At 57.2% G+C, this 14,389-nt stretch overlaps 5 protein-coding genes across 5 annotated transcripts; 2 read left to right on the plus strand and 3 right to left on the minus strand.

Annotated features, from left to right (window-relative positions):
- Positions 1 to 1,271: 1,271 nt before the first annotated feature.
- Positions 1,272 to 3,552, plus strand: CHGG_10446 (uncharacterized protein; the record flags this gene model as incomplete). The annotated part of the gene is made up of 2 exons (XM_001228372.1): positions 1,272 to 2,278; positions 2,421 to 3,552. 2 exons carry the CDS (start codon positions 1,272 to 1,274, stop codon positions 3,550 to 3,552), a joined length of 2,139 nt encoding a protein of 712 aa, XP_001228373.1.
- A 422-nt stretch (positions 3,553 to 3,974) lies between these two features.
- Positions 3,975 to 4,757, minus strand: CHGG_10447 (uncharacterized protein; the record flags this gene model as incomplete). The annotated part of the gene is made up of 1 exon (XM_001228373.1): positions 3,975 to 4,757. One exon carries the CDS (start codon positions 4,755 to 4,757, stop codon positions 3,975 to 3,977), a length of 783 nt encoding a protein of 260 aa, XP_001228374.1.
- Positions 4,758 to 4,958: 201 nt separating this feature from the next.
- CHGG_10448 (uncharacterized protein) lies at positions 4,959 to 9,029 on the minus strand (the record flags this gene model as incomplete). Its single annotated transcript, XM_001228374.1, has 9 exons — positions 4,959 to 5,158; positions 5,336 to 5,345; positions 5,520 to 5,894; positions 6,001 to 6,779; positions 6,985 to 7,119; positions 7,425 to 7,560; positions 8,142 to 8,266; positions 8,619 to 8,772; positions 8,961 to 9,029. The coding sequence occupies 9 exons, from the start codon at positions 9,027 to 9,029 to the stop codon at positions 4,959 to 4,961; spliced, it is 1,983 nt and encodes a 660-aa protein (XP_001228375.1).
- A 563-nt stretch (positions 9,030 to 9,592) lies between these two features.
- On the plus strand, positions 9,593 to 10,276 carry CHGG_10449 (uncharacterized protein; the record flags this gene model as incomplete). The annotated part of the gene is made up of 2 exons (XM_001228375.1): positions 9,593 to 9,928; positions 9,980 to 10,276. 2 exons carry the CDS (start codon positions 9,593 to 9,595, stop codon positions 10,274 to 10,276), a joined length of 633 nt encoding a protein of 210 aa, XP_001228376.1.
- Positions 10,277 to 11,049: 773 nt separating this feature from the next.
- CHGG_10450 (uncharacterized protein) lies at positions 11,050 to 12,286 on the minus strand (the record flags this gene model as incomplete). Its single annotated transcript, XM_001228376.1, has 3 exons — positions 11,050 to 11,291; positions 11,564 to 11,753; positions 12,029 to 12,286. The coding sequence occupies 3 exons, from the start codon at positions 12,284 to 12,286 to the stop codon at positions 11,050 to 11,052; spliced, it is 690 nt and encodes a 229-aa protein (XP_001228377.1).
- Positions 12,287 to 14,389: the final 2,103 nt, after the last annotated feature.

The following is a 14,389-nucleotide window of genomic DNA, read 5'->3' on the forward strand; positions in this document are numbered from 1 at the left end:
CGACTCGCTTCTCACTTTGCTCGCGTGTGCAACGATGTGGATTTGACCGACAGCGCGTGTCGCAACCCAACAAATCGCAGCCCAGCCCCAAGCCTAACACATGCTTCGCACCCTTGAATCACAAGCTCGCCTTCCGCATTGAATTGGGGGTCCTCTGACAAGAATAGAGGCCCAGGATTCGGCAGCCACAGGGTCATCCCGCATGCGGCAGCCACCATTTCTCCGACCGGCGCTATCCGACACAGAGCGCGGAACATGTGCAACAACTTCGCAATCAAGAGCTATCAATAAATCCAATTGATATTGTTACCTAGGAATCTAAGTTTGTCCATGCTGTCGAAGGCCGGGGAATTTCCATTCCTTGCCTCCTGCGGCGCGATACATCCATGCATACGTCCATAGAAGACTCGGGAATTTTCAAGGTGCGGGTTCAACTTCAATGAGGCACCCCACAGCGGGGTCTCCACAACCCCACGCTTCTGACGGCCGCTGTTCCTTCCACTGGCCCTGTCTGGGTGGTTGTGGGACTGGAAGTCCTGTCTTCACATGTCAGAACAAGATGTTCGCAGTGGTGCCCCCGTGACGCCATGATTCGTGCCTGCCACAGAGTATTCTCGGGTGTTCAGCCCGAAACACACAAACAGACGAGACATTGTGCCATGTGGCCAACTCGCCGGGTTCGCCGGATTAACCTCAAATCATCTCGTTGCCGGACTCGGGTTCCTTAGTTTCCGAGTTTCTTTGTCAGTGCTAATTATCTCGAGTTGGCCGTTTTCCTACCTCGGTCAGCATCAGCAATCCTCCTTTTCCAACGGCGATTATCGACTGGCTTGCTTGTTCCTTCTAGCGGCACGGCATAGCCTGCCTGCCTGCCTGCCAAGAAACACAACATCGTCCGACATCCATCTTACATCCCATCTTACAGGCACAGTATATTATTAACAAAGGGCAACACGGTCAACTGGACGGCATCCGGCATCTCCACGCCGTGAAGCGGTTCTGCACTAGCCGTCAAGGCCCGGTGTCAAGATGATCGACCACTTATTGGGACGGCCATCTGTCAAGTCGCGTCGACTGCAGGTCCTCGCCGTGGTGGCTTTTTGGTCTGCGTACCTGGCTAGGTGTGTGGTTGGATTCCCGTTTCCTCCCCCATTATGGCCTAGCTAACACTTACAACAAACAGGGGCAACAAACATGGACCTCCCATATTGCGAAACTTGTCGAAGTTACTATCCAGATACCTCACGGCATGGCAGACGGTTGTCATCACCATGATTTATCTCTACGGCGCCCGTAACTTCAGCACCCTCGTCGGCCTCGCGAGTCCGGACCCCCTGAGCAATATGTACGACGCCACCTACTTCCGCGCCACCTGGGTCCTCACAGCCCTCGATGCTGGCTTCTGGACTGCTATGAAGATTAGCAACAAGACCCTGCGCGACCTCGCGAGCATCGCCTTCTCCGTGTTCTACCTGATTGCCGCAGAGCAGGCCGATGAGAAGGTGCGCAAGGTACGCGGCAATATCACGGTCGAGCATATGCGCGTCAGCTGGAACAAGGGCAGCCAGTCGCCTTACCTACGTTTCCTACAAAAGCTCGTCAGCCCGCGTTTCACCAAGTGGCCGCCACGCGAGCTTCGTATCCCGCGTCCCGCCGCGAGCGACTACACGGAACCCGTCTCGGCATGGCTTTACTTTGACGGGCCCTTGTCCAAGATGCAGCAACACGACTGCATCATCTTGGATATTCCTGGGGGCGGCTTCGTGGCTATGGATCCCAGGTGCAATGACGACAAACTATTTGCGTGGGCTGGGAAGACGGGATTGCCAGTACTGAGTTTGAACTACAAGAAGGCGCCCGATTATCCGTACCCGTATGCGCTTAACGAGTGTTACGATGTCTACACTACCATCATTAAGACCCGTGGTCAGTGTATTGGCCTGTCCGGGAAGAAGATCCCCAAGATTGTTATCACGGGCGATAGCGCGGGCGGGACGTTGGCCACCTCAACGACGCTGATGATCATTGAGAGCGGCTCGTCGCCCGTCCGTCGCTTCCAGGGACAGACGGACCTCCCTGTACCAGACGGACTGATCCTGTTCTACCCAGCGCTCGACATGAACATCGGTAGTTGGATGTCAGACGAGCAGATGGCACTGATCAAGGATCGCCGCATGCGCGGGACCAACAAGCGCATCGTCCAGCGCAAAAGATCGCAGTACAACGACCTGGTCGGTACCCCCCACGCGTCTGATGATGAAGACGACACCACGCCGTCGTCCAAATCCCGCTCCAAATCCCGCTCCGGCGCCGAGAGCGAGGATCAGCAAAGCACTGCGAGCACGCCGACTGCACATGTTCGCGACCCAGCGCCCGAGTACGCCAACCTGGGACCAACCACCTGGAGCAATGTGCACCAGGGCCCGCCGGCCCCCCCTTTCCCCCGCCGCAATCACCACCAGCCCACCCACCACCGGTGCAAGCCCCAAACCCGCATCCGATACCACAGCAGCCCAACCGGGCGCTTCTCACCGCCCGGAGCCCATGCGCACCCGCCTCGCCACATCCTCTATGATCTCATACTTCAACGACCGCGTGCTCACTCCCGAGATGATGCGCGCCATGATCATCCTTTACGTCGGCCCGCACAACCGGCCCGACTTTTCCCAAGACTACCTGTTGTCGCCTATCCTCGCCCCAGATGTCCTCCTTTCTCGCTTCCCCAAGACCTACTTCCTCACCGGCGAGCGTGACCCGCTGGTGGACGACACCATCATCTTTGCGGGCCGCCTGCGCAGAGTCAAGGCCGCGATGCTCGCCAGCGGCGGGCAGCGTCTGGAGTACCAGGACAGCGATGCCTTGACGGAAGGGTTCGACGAGAAGGCCGTCGCTGAGGTCGCGCTGATTCCGGGCATCAGCCACGGGTTCCTTCAGTTCCCGAGCGTGTACCCCCCCGCGTGGAAGCTGATAAACCAGTCGGGGGGGTGGGCGGAGGAGTTGTTTGCTGATGCGGAGAGGAAGGAGGGAAGATCCATGTGGGAGGTGCGCGGGCGGCAGATGAAGAGGCCGTTTGAGGGCGAGGGCGTGAATGGGAGTGCGGAGGGTGAGAGGAAGGGGGGTGATGGGAGGCATCATTCCCGGCGCGAGTCGAGCGGAGATGAGGACCAGCCGTTGGAGATGATGAGCACGACGAGGCTGAGGGCGAAGAGCATCAAAGAGGCGGCGGCGGCGGCTACTGGAAGTGGAAATGGGGAAGTAAAGGGGGAGGGAGAAAAGAAGGCTGGTGTGGCAAATGGTGGCGCCCGGGAGTCGAATGGGCTACTGAATGGCCACCGCCAGTCCCCTGCTGGCAGCGAGGATAGAAACGCCGACGCGAGCCCGTATGAAGATCCCCGGCTCGGGCCGGGCAAAAAGAAGCCTGCGAGACGCGCGAGGACAAAAGCGGACGAGGATAGGAGCCTGGTTAAACTGGCGAGCACGGAGGATTTGCTTGGGAGGAGAATGCATGGGTTGGCTGGGGGTTTGACGGGACTGCAGGATGATCTAGAGTGAACGAATGTTAGATACCTTGAAAGGAGTGGGGAGTGGAAGTAGCGTTATTGGAGTATAACTTAGGCGGTCGCTTGCTCGGATAGACGAGTACGCCGATGGGTAGTATATATTACGAGTATTGTTCTGATAAAGCAGGTGTGGCTTGTGCTATCGGGTGCGGTGTGGACTGAGCTACTTCCAGACAGGAAGAGTCAAGTGTGTTGTTTATGTCCTGGTTCTTCCTGGCTGGCTTCTTACAAGTCGGCACGCAAACGCAAGTAGGCACCCAACGCACCTAACCTTTCGCACCCCATCCCTTATATTCGAGTACCTAACAAAAATATACATACAAGCCCCCGTTCCTCCCTAGCAACCCTCCCCCCCGCCTCCAACCCCTAAATCCAACCTCCCTGCCAAGCCACTCTCTCACTCCAACACCAAACTCAGTACACCTCACCCTCATCCGCAACCGGCGACGCCGAGACATCATAATCCCGCGCGACAATCTCGCCCTCATCATCATCATCGCCCTCCTCCTCCGGGACATCGACGTCGTCAAAGGCCTCGACGCTGTCACGTCGCTCGATGACGTCGCTGTCATCGTCGTTGTTGTCGTCCTCTGCAACGTCGGGGTTGTCGACCGGAGGCGAGGGCATCGGGTTCTCGCGCGCTTCGATGTCGGCGGTGGTGCTGTCGTCGTCGTCGGCGACTTGGGGGTCGTCGTAGGGGGGGAGGGGCATGTTGTTGTCGCGGGCCTCGATGTCGTTGTCCTCGACGACTTGCGGGTCGTCGTAGGGAGGGGAGGGCATGTGGCTGTCCCGCTTTTCGATGTCGGTGTTGTCATCGTCGTTATCGTCCTCGACGACTTGCGGGTCGTCGTAGGGGGGAACGGGGGCGTGGTTCTCCCTCTTCTCGAGACCGTCGTCATCACCATCATCCTCCTGCACCTCTACGGCCTGCGGGTCGTCGTAGGGGGGAGCGGGGGCGTGGTTATCCCGCTTCTCGATGTCCTCGTTGTCGTCCTGCGGGATGTCCACGACGCTGGTGTCGGCGTCGGCGTCGAAAGGGGGCGCGGGCATGTGGTTGTCCCGCCGGGCGACGTGGTCGTCCTGGGGCCCGTTGTCCACCGCCGGAGGGGCGGGCATCTGGTTGTCGCGGGGCGCGGTACCCAGGGGGAGGGCAGCTGCGGCCGCGGCGAGGGCGAGGAGGAGGACGGTGGGCTGCATTTTGGTTTTTTTTTTTGTCTTTGTTTTTTTTTAAAAGTGGTTTGATTTGGTTGGGTTGTGTTATAGAAGGAAAAGTTATTGGCTGGTTGTTTAATGGGAAAGGAGGGAGTGTTGGTTGAGGATGGTGATGGTGATGGTTAAGATGGGGGACTGTCTCATTTTATACATTTTCTCTCATCGATGCCATCATATCTGTCTTCTTCACTCCGTCTTGGATTCTGACGCGGTGTTGAAGATGCGGAAGCCGACGGGTGGAATGCTGACCCGGAAAGGTGTTGTGCATGTTACAAGCAGAGGCTTGGCGACGGCGTAGTGGTCGTCTCTGGCGAAGGAAGCTGAACGGTGATGGGGCGGCCAGTCGGCACTAGCGCTGGTCCGGCCAATAGTAACCGGAGACGAATCTATATTGGGAAAGTCAGGCACGGCGTTGGGGTTGTCTTTTGGCCGCGAAGTATGCCGGTTCTGACAACGTGGAGATGTTGATGGATTATTGACTCAAGTGGTTAAGCGAAAGTAAGAGGGGAAACTCGACCGTTTTCTTATGTCAAGTGTCAGAAAACAGTCCATAACTAACTCACCTCTCGGAGGCTGTCGTATTTATAGTAACGGCCTTACGGCTGACCTGGAGACAACGCTCAGTTACTTACTTTAATTTCTTTCTAATTCATGCGCATTTCTATAACGGATACCGAGCCCATGATACCACGTTGAACCCGTCGAACGAACCCTTCATCACAACTCCCCGAGGACGTCCCAAAGAACCTCGGCTAGCCTCCCCCCCTCCCGCCAAACATCGTCGTGATTACCCGTCGCCTCCATCACCTTCACATCCACCCGTCCCTCCCTCTCCAACCGCGCCCGCATAGCCTCCAGCTGCTCCCACGGCACGAGCGTGTCCTCACGACTCTGCACCAGCACAACTGTCTTCTTGGCCGTTGCCTCGTCCCCAATCCACTCCCCAAGCCATTTCCCCTCCGCAGTCGCGGGACAAACATCCCTCCATGTCCCCTCATTAGCACCAAACGCGCCCTCAACAAACTCTCTGTACCCGTCTCTCAGGTGCGCATACCCCTCAGGCGGCGCGGCAATAAACCCAGCGAGGTCATACAGCCCGTTAAAGCCCACCAGCGCAGCCGGCTTGTCCCAACCACTGTTGTCGTCACCGCCTAGCCCCCACCGCGCCGGGTCCATGACGGCCTGGAACGCGAGCGTCGCGCCGCACGAGTGGCCGGCAAGCACCCACTTGCTGTTTCCCTTCCCCCTTTCCCCCCCCCTCCTCCCCGCCAGCACCCCCCTTCTCACCCTCAACCTCACCACCCTCACCCTCACCACCCTCAATACAATCACCACTCAAAATGCCCAACCGCCCCAAAAACGCCAACCCCGCCCTCACATCCGCCACATGCCCCGGATGTCTCACCCCCCTCGCCACAGCATCCTCCGCACTCGCCGGTGGGTGTGCCGGGTGCGGCGAGAGGCGGTAGTTCAGCGAGATGAGGCCCGCGAAACCACAACCCCCATCATCATCACGACGGGACCCCGTCTCTGCTGAGGTCGGGGTTGGGGTTGGGGATGAGGCTTGGGCGCGCAGGAGGAGGTTGGTGGCGGTTGGGGTGAAGGAGGCAGAGGTGATGGTTGGGTCGCGCCAGGCGCCGCCGTGGATGTAGATGAGGTAGTGGTTGTTGGGGGAGTTGTGCGGGGGTGGGGAGGAGGCGGGGGGAGGGGTTGTGGTGTTGTTGGCGGGGATCCAGACGTCGAGGGTTTGGAGGGTGGTGGTGGTGTTGTTGTTGTTGTTGTTGTTGTAGTTGTTGTTGTTGTCTGCGGGCAGGTAGGGGATTCCGGATTTGAGCCAGCCGATCGGGGACGACCCGGTCGTGGCGCCGGAGTTGGTTCCGGTGTTGACTCCGGTCTCCGTTCCAGTGCCCGGACGGTACACGGGGGACCACGGCACAGAGGCCCAGGCGGACCAATCCGCTGCAGCGTTTTCGTTTTTGCCGGCGCGGGATTGCATGGCGGGCTTTGCTGTTGATGGGAAGATCGACAAAGTCAAAGTTGGGGAAAATCGGGGTTGCGTTTATTACGGCAGTGGCTTGCCAAAAACCCCCGCCCCGCAGTGTGCAGTTGTTGGGTGGTTGGTTGTGAGGTTGCTTCTTTCTGCCCCTCTGCCCCTCTCCCCCTCTCCCCCTCTGGTGGGTTGGTCCCGCTGTGGATCTCTTCGGGGGCTCACCCGAGGCCACCCGCCCCGATCCGGGGTGAGCCGGGATGTATGCCGACGACGGGGAGGAGGGTGGATTTTGGCTTACACAAAACTCAAAAAGGCCGGGCTTGGATCGGGGGTTGGTTGTTGGATTCCCACTGGGTACTGTGTGGATTGTGGAAATTGTGGAAATCCAAACCAACCTAACTCCCTACTATCTCTTCTCAGCTGGGCCTATTGCCCAGAGGATTCAGGGGTTAGGGGTATTGGGGCACTCGGTCATCACTCCGGAACACATCCCGAGAGACATCCCGACAACCGTCGCAGAACGCTGACAGGCGTTGCCAAGTGGGCCAAATCGGGTTACTCGCCGATAAACAGCTGAGCCGGGCTTCGGATGTGAGCCGATCGGCCCCGTGGAGATCGCCAACAAAAAGTAAGTACGCACATACATACACACATATACATACATACAGTGCCGCACCCTGCCCACCTGCCCACCTGCCGTACACCCCATCCCCTCACACCCTTGCATATACGTGAGACCGAGTATATCTCGTGCAGCGTATAAGAGCAGCCTCCCGCCCGGAGTCCTGCAGATGGGAGCTACTTATTGAATCGTCAATCTGGACCGGGCCACCGGGTGCTCTCTGGCCTCGGCCATATTTGTGGCCGCCGGCATCCGAGGGGATCTCCATATCACCGCTGCTATGTTAAGCTCGTGGAGGCTCTCTGCCCGCCCTGCAAGGGAGTCTACGGCTGGACTCCTGTTGGTGGAAAATCCCCGATCGCCGTCACCGCCTTGTATGCTCGGATGTTGCTCCGGCAGTAGTTTAATATAGCCTTCTGCTTGTTGGAATGCGGCTGTTATACTCTAATACCAACGACAGCCCAGCCAAGACATGTGCGAGCGACCGCCTTCTCCGGGTCCGCATCTGACATCCAATACCTAGGTCTCGTGTAACGGCCTTCTAGACCTTCGTGACACTGCTTGTATGGTTCCATCCCATGTGCCGAACGGATCTCTGCTGATCGCCCGCGTCAGATTGAGCCAGTTCTCCAGATCCACAGATCCAAAAAGAGCTTCGTGATTGCCATCGCTGCCAAGCCGCAGCTAGAGATATTCGATGTGACTTGGCAGAAGGGTATGCCCATATCGATACCCAGCTGCCCAAAGCCTAGCTTACATTAAGTTTCTTCCCGTACGTCCGGCTGTGGTTTGTTTGGCCTCCAAGATCGAACCAATATTGAGCCATCGCCTTAGTTGTTATTGTTTGTCCCAGGATCGGTGCCATCTTGAGTCTCCGAGACGCTATTTTCGTTCATGAATCGGACCATGCACAAACTGCCGACGGAACGTCCTTCTATGTCAAGATTCGGCTATACTTGGCGTTTCCAGGCAAGGCCGACACCGGGAATGCTTGTCTGAAGCAGCGATGGACCTCCGTGGCACCATGCCGGCGTCGACTTGTGATACCGGTAACGGGCTAAAATCGATGTTCGGCGGTGTAGGGAATAGACGTCCTATTATTAGCCCACTCTTTTGCCTCATTGGAGCGCTTGGGAATTGTAGTACCAGACTATGCAGCTTGTAGCATCTAGGCTATGCAGCAAGAACCACATCCCTCGAGCCACGCCGCCGGCATTCACTCTTGTCGTCTGACCTGTCCGAGTTGATGACCGCAGCCTCCCCCTCCACGCGTTGTAAGCCACAAGTGCCGGCGTCAGAGCTCGGTTGTTGTGGAGTAGATGTATACCGCTCCGGAGCTGGCCATCGGCTACGGCGGAGACGGCGTGTAGGATCGGGACGGTGGTGTGCTGAAAACGGGCATCAGCTTCGAGGAGAAAGGCAGAGGGGTTTGTAGCCCATGTACAAACCGCCGCCAGCAATGCTGGGCCGGCAGGTTGACACAAACGAACGCTTATACTGCCGAGCCCTGAATATCGGAGGCAACAGTCTCGTCGATACCGTGGGGGAGGGTCACGGCAAAGAACAATGAACATACCAGCAGCTCCTTGCCGCCGAGAATGCCCCTCCCTTCGCTCTCCCTGCCAGCTCGCTTCAAAAGGGACATGGTGTCTGTAGACCTTTGAGATTAGGGAGTAGCTCGGTTGGACACTCTCCTCGAGGTCTTTGACGGCTTCTCTACCGCCAGCAGCAGGTGAAGTAGCCCTAGTTAGCGCCGATTCCCCGAGAAAAAGATGGTTAATGACAAAACTGAGACAACCTCCATTCAATTCGCAAATCGTTACCCTATGGTATGTTCATTAGCCCTCTTCTTCTTTTGGTAGGGCCCACGATGCGGGTGGGAGGAAAGCGCGGTTCAAAGCCCGGCATCGAGTTTGCACCTCTGCCTCGAGGTTCAAGGGAACTAGACGACTCCGGCTGCCAGAAAACAAACCTGCGAATGAGATAGCCGCTCCATAAACACGTCGTTGCTCGTGTTAATTTTGCGTTGCCAGCCTGACTTGGTAGCCTGTCCACACTCTGTTGTTGTTCCTCCCCCCTGAACCCCCTTTCTGTTTGGATGATATCCGGCCCCAACCACCTCAACACCTCACCAAAAACCACAAATCACTTCACTCGATCTTCACCTATTACATAGGCGCGTTAGCCTCGCCCTACCCCATAGCAAACATGCCCACCCCTCGCCGTCCCACCAGGCACAAGCCATGCGCGGGCCTTTTACCACCCCCCCACCACAACACAAACACACAGCAACACAGCACAAGTCCACAGAACCACACGGAGAATTATCCCGTCGTCCCACCACCTAGCACGACGCTCAACAGTGATGTAGCGTTGCATCCCATCTGTACCTCCGTACAACGGACCCTAATGTCCAGCTTGCACAGTCCAGTCCAGCCCAGCACGCTCTGGAGGAGGGGGAGGGCGATGGAGGACGAGGAAAAGTGTCAGCTGTCCGATACAGGTGGCCACACACGACCAGATGGCCAGCCAACAGCTGTCCAAGTTGTGCAACCACCAAGGACCGCACATGCAATCGTACGTACACACACACAGGCACTGCAGGACCCCCCCAGCTCGTGGGCCGTGGCGACACGACCATGTCTCAGCGTCTCAGACATGCTAGTTATGCTGTCTCTTGTTTGTTTTTGTTTTTTGGGGAGGGGAAGGGGGGCGAGAACAGAGAGGGGAGGAGGGGAAGGGCGCCGGCCCGAGGAGAACAGCGCTTCGGGTCGGGAGAGGCGGGCGATGTCTCACTCCCCGCCTCGAATTGTCTTGTCTCTCTTTTCTTCGAGTGGGATCGAGGCTGTTGGTTCCACTCGGGATTTGGGTGGTTCAGCTGCCGCTTGTTAGTGTAACCCATTGTTTTTGCTTTTTCCCCCCTCCGCCTCTCTTTCGGACTTGCCGTGGCAAGACACATGGCAGAAGCAGAAGCAAGCTGGTGCTGAAGCGGCACAGCAACAGCACGTCGCTGCCAGGAGGCGGCGAGGACGTGATATTACGAGGTACGGGGTAGTATTTCGCCGTCTCGAAGGCTGCACAGAACAATGAGCAGCGCCGCGGGCACGCAGCAATGATCCCTGGGGAACCCCTCCAATGAAGATTGTTCCCATGATGAAAAAGAAAAACCTTCCATGAGCGAAATTGCAGGGTCGCTCTTTCACGCGTGTCGGCGGGATGACCCTCGTTTTTCTTCTCGGGCGGCTGTTGGCCCCTGCTTGGGCTTCGAGAAACCCCCCGGCACAGATCCCACAGCGCGCCCAGGCACTAATCTGGGGAAACGGAACCGGCTGCAGGGCCGGAGTCGTCTCCGGGGTTTCCATACCGTATAATACGGTAATACAGATACCATACAGAACACCTGCACAGAATTCCGTATCGTCACCAACCCCTTGCTCTTACTGGCGGTAGGTGCCGGGCCGAGCGGCGAGTGTCGAACGACGCTATGTGGGACGTGGAGCGGCCGCAGGAGAGCTGACTGGGGATGGGTGTGGACGCGGAGAAAAGTTAGCCAGTCAACCAGGGGCGGCATCCCCCTTTTGCTGCTAACATCAGGCGTTTTTTCAATGGGTTAGCTCTCGTTCGGAAGGACGGCGGCGAAGGGATTCCCGAAGGGGGGCTAGCGCTTATCTGCACCTGGGCGGCGAACACGGCAGGGTTGCCGGGGGCCATCTTGGATCCACGGATCTTGCTGATCGCGGGTCCTGCATCTCGATCATTGGCCGGGGCGTCGCCTCTTTGTTCGCTTGGTCTTGTGCTGTTGCCCACTCAAGCCACTGGCGAGGGCGCGCATCAAGGCGAGCGGAAAAACATGGTACTGGGCTCGGCTGGGTTGTCGTCTCCGCGTCCTTGGGAATTCGACCATGTCCTGTTGCAGAGGCGAGTCATTAGGTTAGCTAGCTCCGTGGCTGCCGGCTTGTCTGCGACATCCATTGTCTCGAACGGGCGAGGGGAACGAGCAAAGTGCCGACCGACAAGGCGTTCTCCGAACACACGTGGAACAGGCTGCGATCTCCGGCCAGCCACCCAGCTTCGAACCAGCCTTGTATTTGCTTCTTTTTCCCACGGCGGCGGCCAACCAGAAGAACAGCGTTGTGATCGGCACCAAGAGTTTCGGAAGTCACCCGACAGGGTACTGACTCTGGTAACGGGTGGAGTCCCGGCAGGAGATTCCTTCGTCTCCGTTTTGGGTTTTGGCGAACAAGCGGCGAGCTCCATCCACCAAACCATCAAAGTCGTTGCCAGGAGCCGAATACGGCCTCACGGCATCCTCTCCTTGTTGGGTAGGGAGGGACGAAGTAACTTTTAAGGAAATAAGCCGCCGGCTTTCCTTTTTCACGTCCGTTTTTCTCGGTCTTACTGACGTTAAAGGCATGTGACGCCCAAGTTACAGCCACGATGGGCGCCTAGTGAGAAATCTTGCGGTGCACGGTGATGCCCAACATCGATGTTGAAGCTGCGGCCTCCACTCCAACGAGAGTCAGCTGTGAACCAGGACCTTCCTCGGCGACTGTTGTTTTCTCTCCTCTTTTCGGTTCTTTTTTCGCGCCCTGAAATAGAATGACAGGCTAGGAAGTGCAGAAAGACACGCGGTATTATTCGTACTTGGCTTTCGACGCACTGTACGGGATCAAGTCCGCCATGGAGCCGTGTCTCGCTTCCCCGTGGGCCGGGGACCCGCTCCTGATCGGGGGCATCCGAGACCCACAGGATAAGCACAGTGCCCGTTGTGAACAGAAAATAATCTCGGGATCCATCGCTCGGCATGCTTCTCCGTCTGCCGCTCCATCGACCGTCTCGGGGGTTGCACTGCATAATATCGACGGCTCGGTCGCCAGCAGGCTCTGCCTGCCGCCAATGCATGGTGGGTACTGTACAGAGATGCGATAACGGCAGAGGACACTGGGAGCGGGGAGAACTGGGTGGTTTCTGTTATGACGAATCGCTGAGCCGCGGTTCCGTAACTTCGGACGTTCAACGCCAATCCCGGCCCGCCTCGCTTTTCCCAACCGCCGGCGCCGTTTCACAACAAGCGCTGATTGCCGCTCCAGTTGCGTGCCGCTGCCCTCTGGGTACGCCCGTTGAGGGTGTCTCACGGGGTGTTGCACGAGAAGGGAGAAGTCCCAATGTGTTATCGGAGAAAGCAAAGGACCGCGCATAAGTTGAACTCGTAGGGCTGTTGTAGCGGTTACAACCTAAGGGCTGCCGGGCTCTTCGTGAATCGGTACAGCACAACCGTTTGTCTTTGTCTTCCTGGGTTCGAGGTCCAAACTCGCTGTGGTTAGTTACGGCTTCTGCCGACTGTCAGACCCTACGTCCTATTCCGTGTTCATCCCGGCTCGGTCCCCTTTCTTGGCTAGTGCCCTAGAGGCAGGTTCGGTTCGGGATGCTGCAGCGGTTCCTTCCTCCGATTGCTTGCTTCTGTACATCTCTGGAGCCGTGTCTCACGCCCGTCGTTTGAAGGTGCCGATCTGCGCCGGGCAACATTCGCCCGATCATGGGAGGATCTTAGCTGCCTCGGAGGAGGTCGTTTCGAATCATCCGCCTGGCGTGCCCTTCTCGGAAAGTTCAGAGCATCTGTGTAACCACCACATGACATGGCTTCTTCCTCGGCAGGATTTGCCCTGGAGATGGTGGGGGAGCGCGGTTCCCTGCCTCATCTGTGATTTGAAGCCGGCGAGTTGGTTCGGCCCCAACGGCGTGGACCGCAGATCATGGCCTTTCTGCCCAAGCCGTGAAACACTTGGTGGATTGCACAGCAGAGGGATTAGGCATAACCGCCGACACTGCTCGGTCAAGGTCATTTCCGTGCGACGGCGTCCTGCATCGGAGCCGCATCGTTGATGGGGTGTCGGCATGATACAAGTAGTGTATGTAAGGTAAGGTACGTACATACGTACATGGATACGTCGGCGGGGGAGACACAACTTACCTCGGTATGTGCGGTATGTGAATACCCCAACAGTCAGCCATCCTTGAATGATTCGGGTATCGGTGTCTTGTTGCCGTCGGTTTGCACTTGGGGTTAGGTGGTTCTTTTTTCGTGGCGTGGATCTACCCAACGAAAGATGTGAGGTTCTTTCCTCTGCGCCAAGAAGGCCCAGGCCCTTGCAACGGTCAGACAGCCAGTGTCTTTTCAGAAATCTCCAGGTTCATCGGGTCGCAACGGCAGAGTTTCCCATCGGCATCTTCCAGGCTTGAAGAGTATCTTCCTTACAAGCAGGTCTTGTTAGTTATACCAGGGAGTGTCGCCCACTGCAAGCTGCACCTTCCCGGTACAGGGGATTTGGCTTGGTGGGGCAGCCTAGGCTGAAATGGGTGTTTCTTGCATGACACCTTCTGAAAATTCCTTTGATGAGCAAAACTTCACAGTTGTGCCTGACGTTTCTCCCTTCTTTGGCCGTTTCGTCGCTCGTTGCTGCAGACATCAATTTGGCCTGAAGCGCCTGGGCCGCCCCGGCGCTGTTGAGCTCAGCTTGCGACTTGCATGGACCAGCATGGATGGAACGAGCTATCCAAGAAGTTTAGCGGATGACTTACCGAGCACAGTGCAAGTTAATCAGTTATTCAACCACATTGAAATGTCTGGTTACAATGTACTGTCCGGGTTGAACCTTGAGCCAGGAAGTCGGAACCTAACCAGGGAATCAGTACACGAGATTTCGTGGTGTGCTCTATAATTAGTAGAATAACTTCTTTCCCGACCAAAATATACAATAATAATATTCAAAGATAGAGCGATTGTTATGTGGGATCTCCCGGGTGATGGTCCCGAAATTAATTAATGATGCTGTCATTGTTCGTGCATCATCACCTTGAAACGGTCGACAGAGTGGTCAGTGACAACCTGACACCTCTTGCCGAGAACGAACATTCGACCTCCCCACTGGGCCGCTTCCATGGCGTCGACCGTCGGGTGCCGGTTGGTCCTGCGCCTGGCCCCGGCGCATGGTTGGCATGGATCAA

This window comes from Chaetomium globosum, genomic scaffold (assembly GCF_000143365.1).
Source record: "Chaetomium globosum CBS 148.51 scaffold_7 genomic scaffold, whole genome shotgun sequence".
Lineage (NCBI taxonomy): Eukaryota > Fungi > Ascomycota > Sordariomycetes > Sordariales > Chaetomiaceae > Chaetomium > Chaetomium globosum.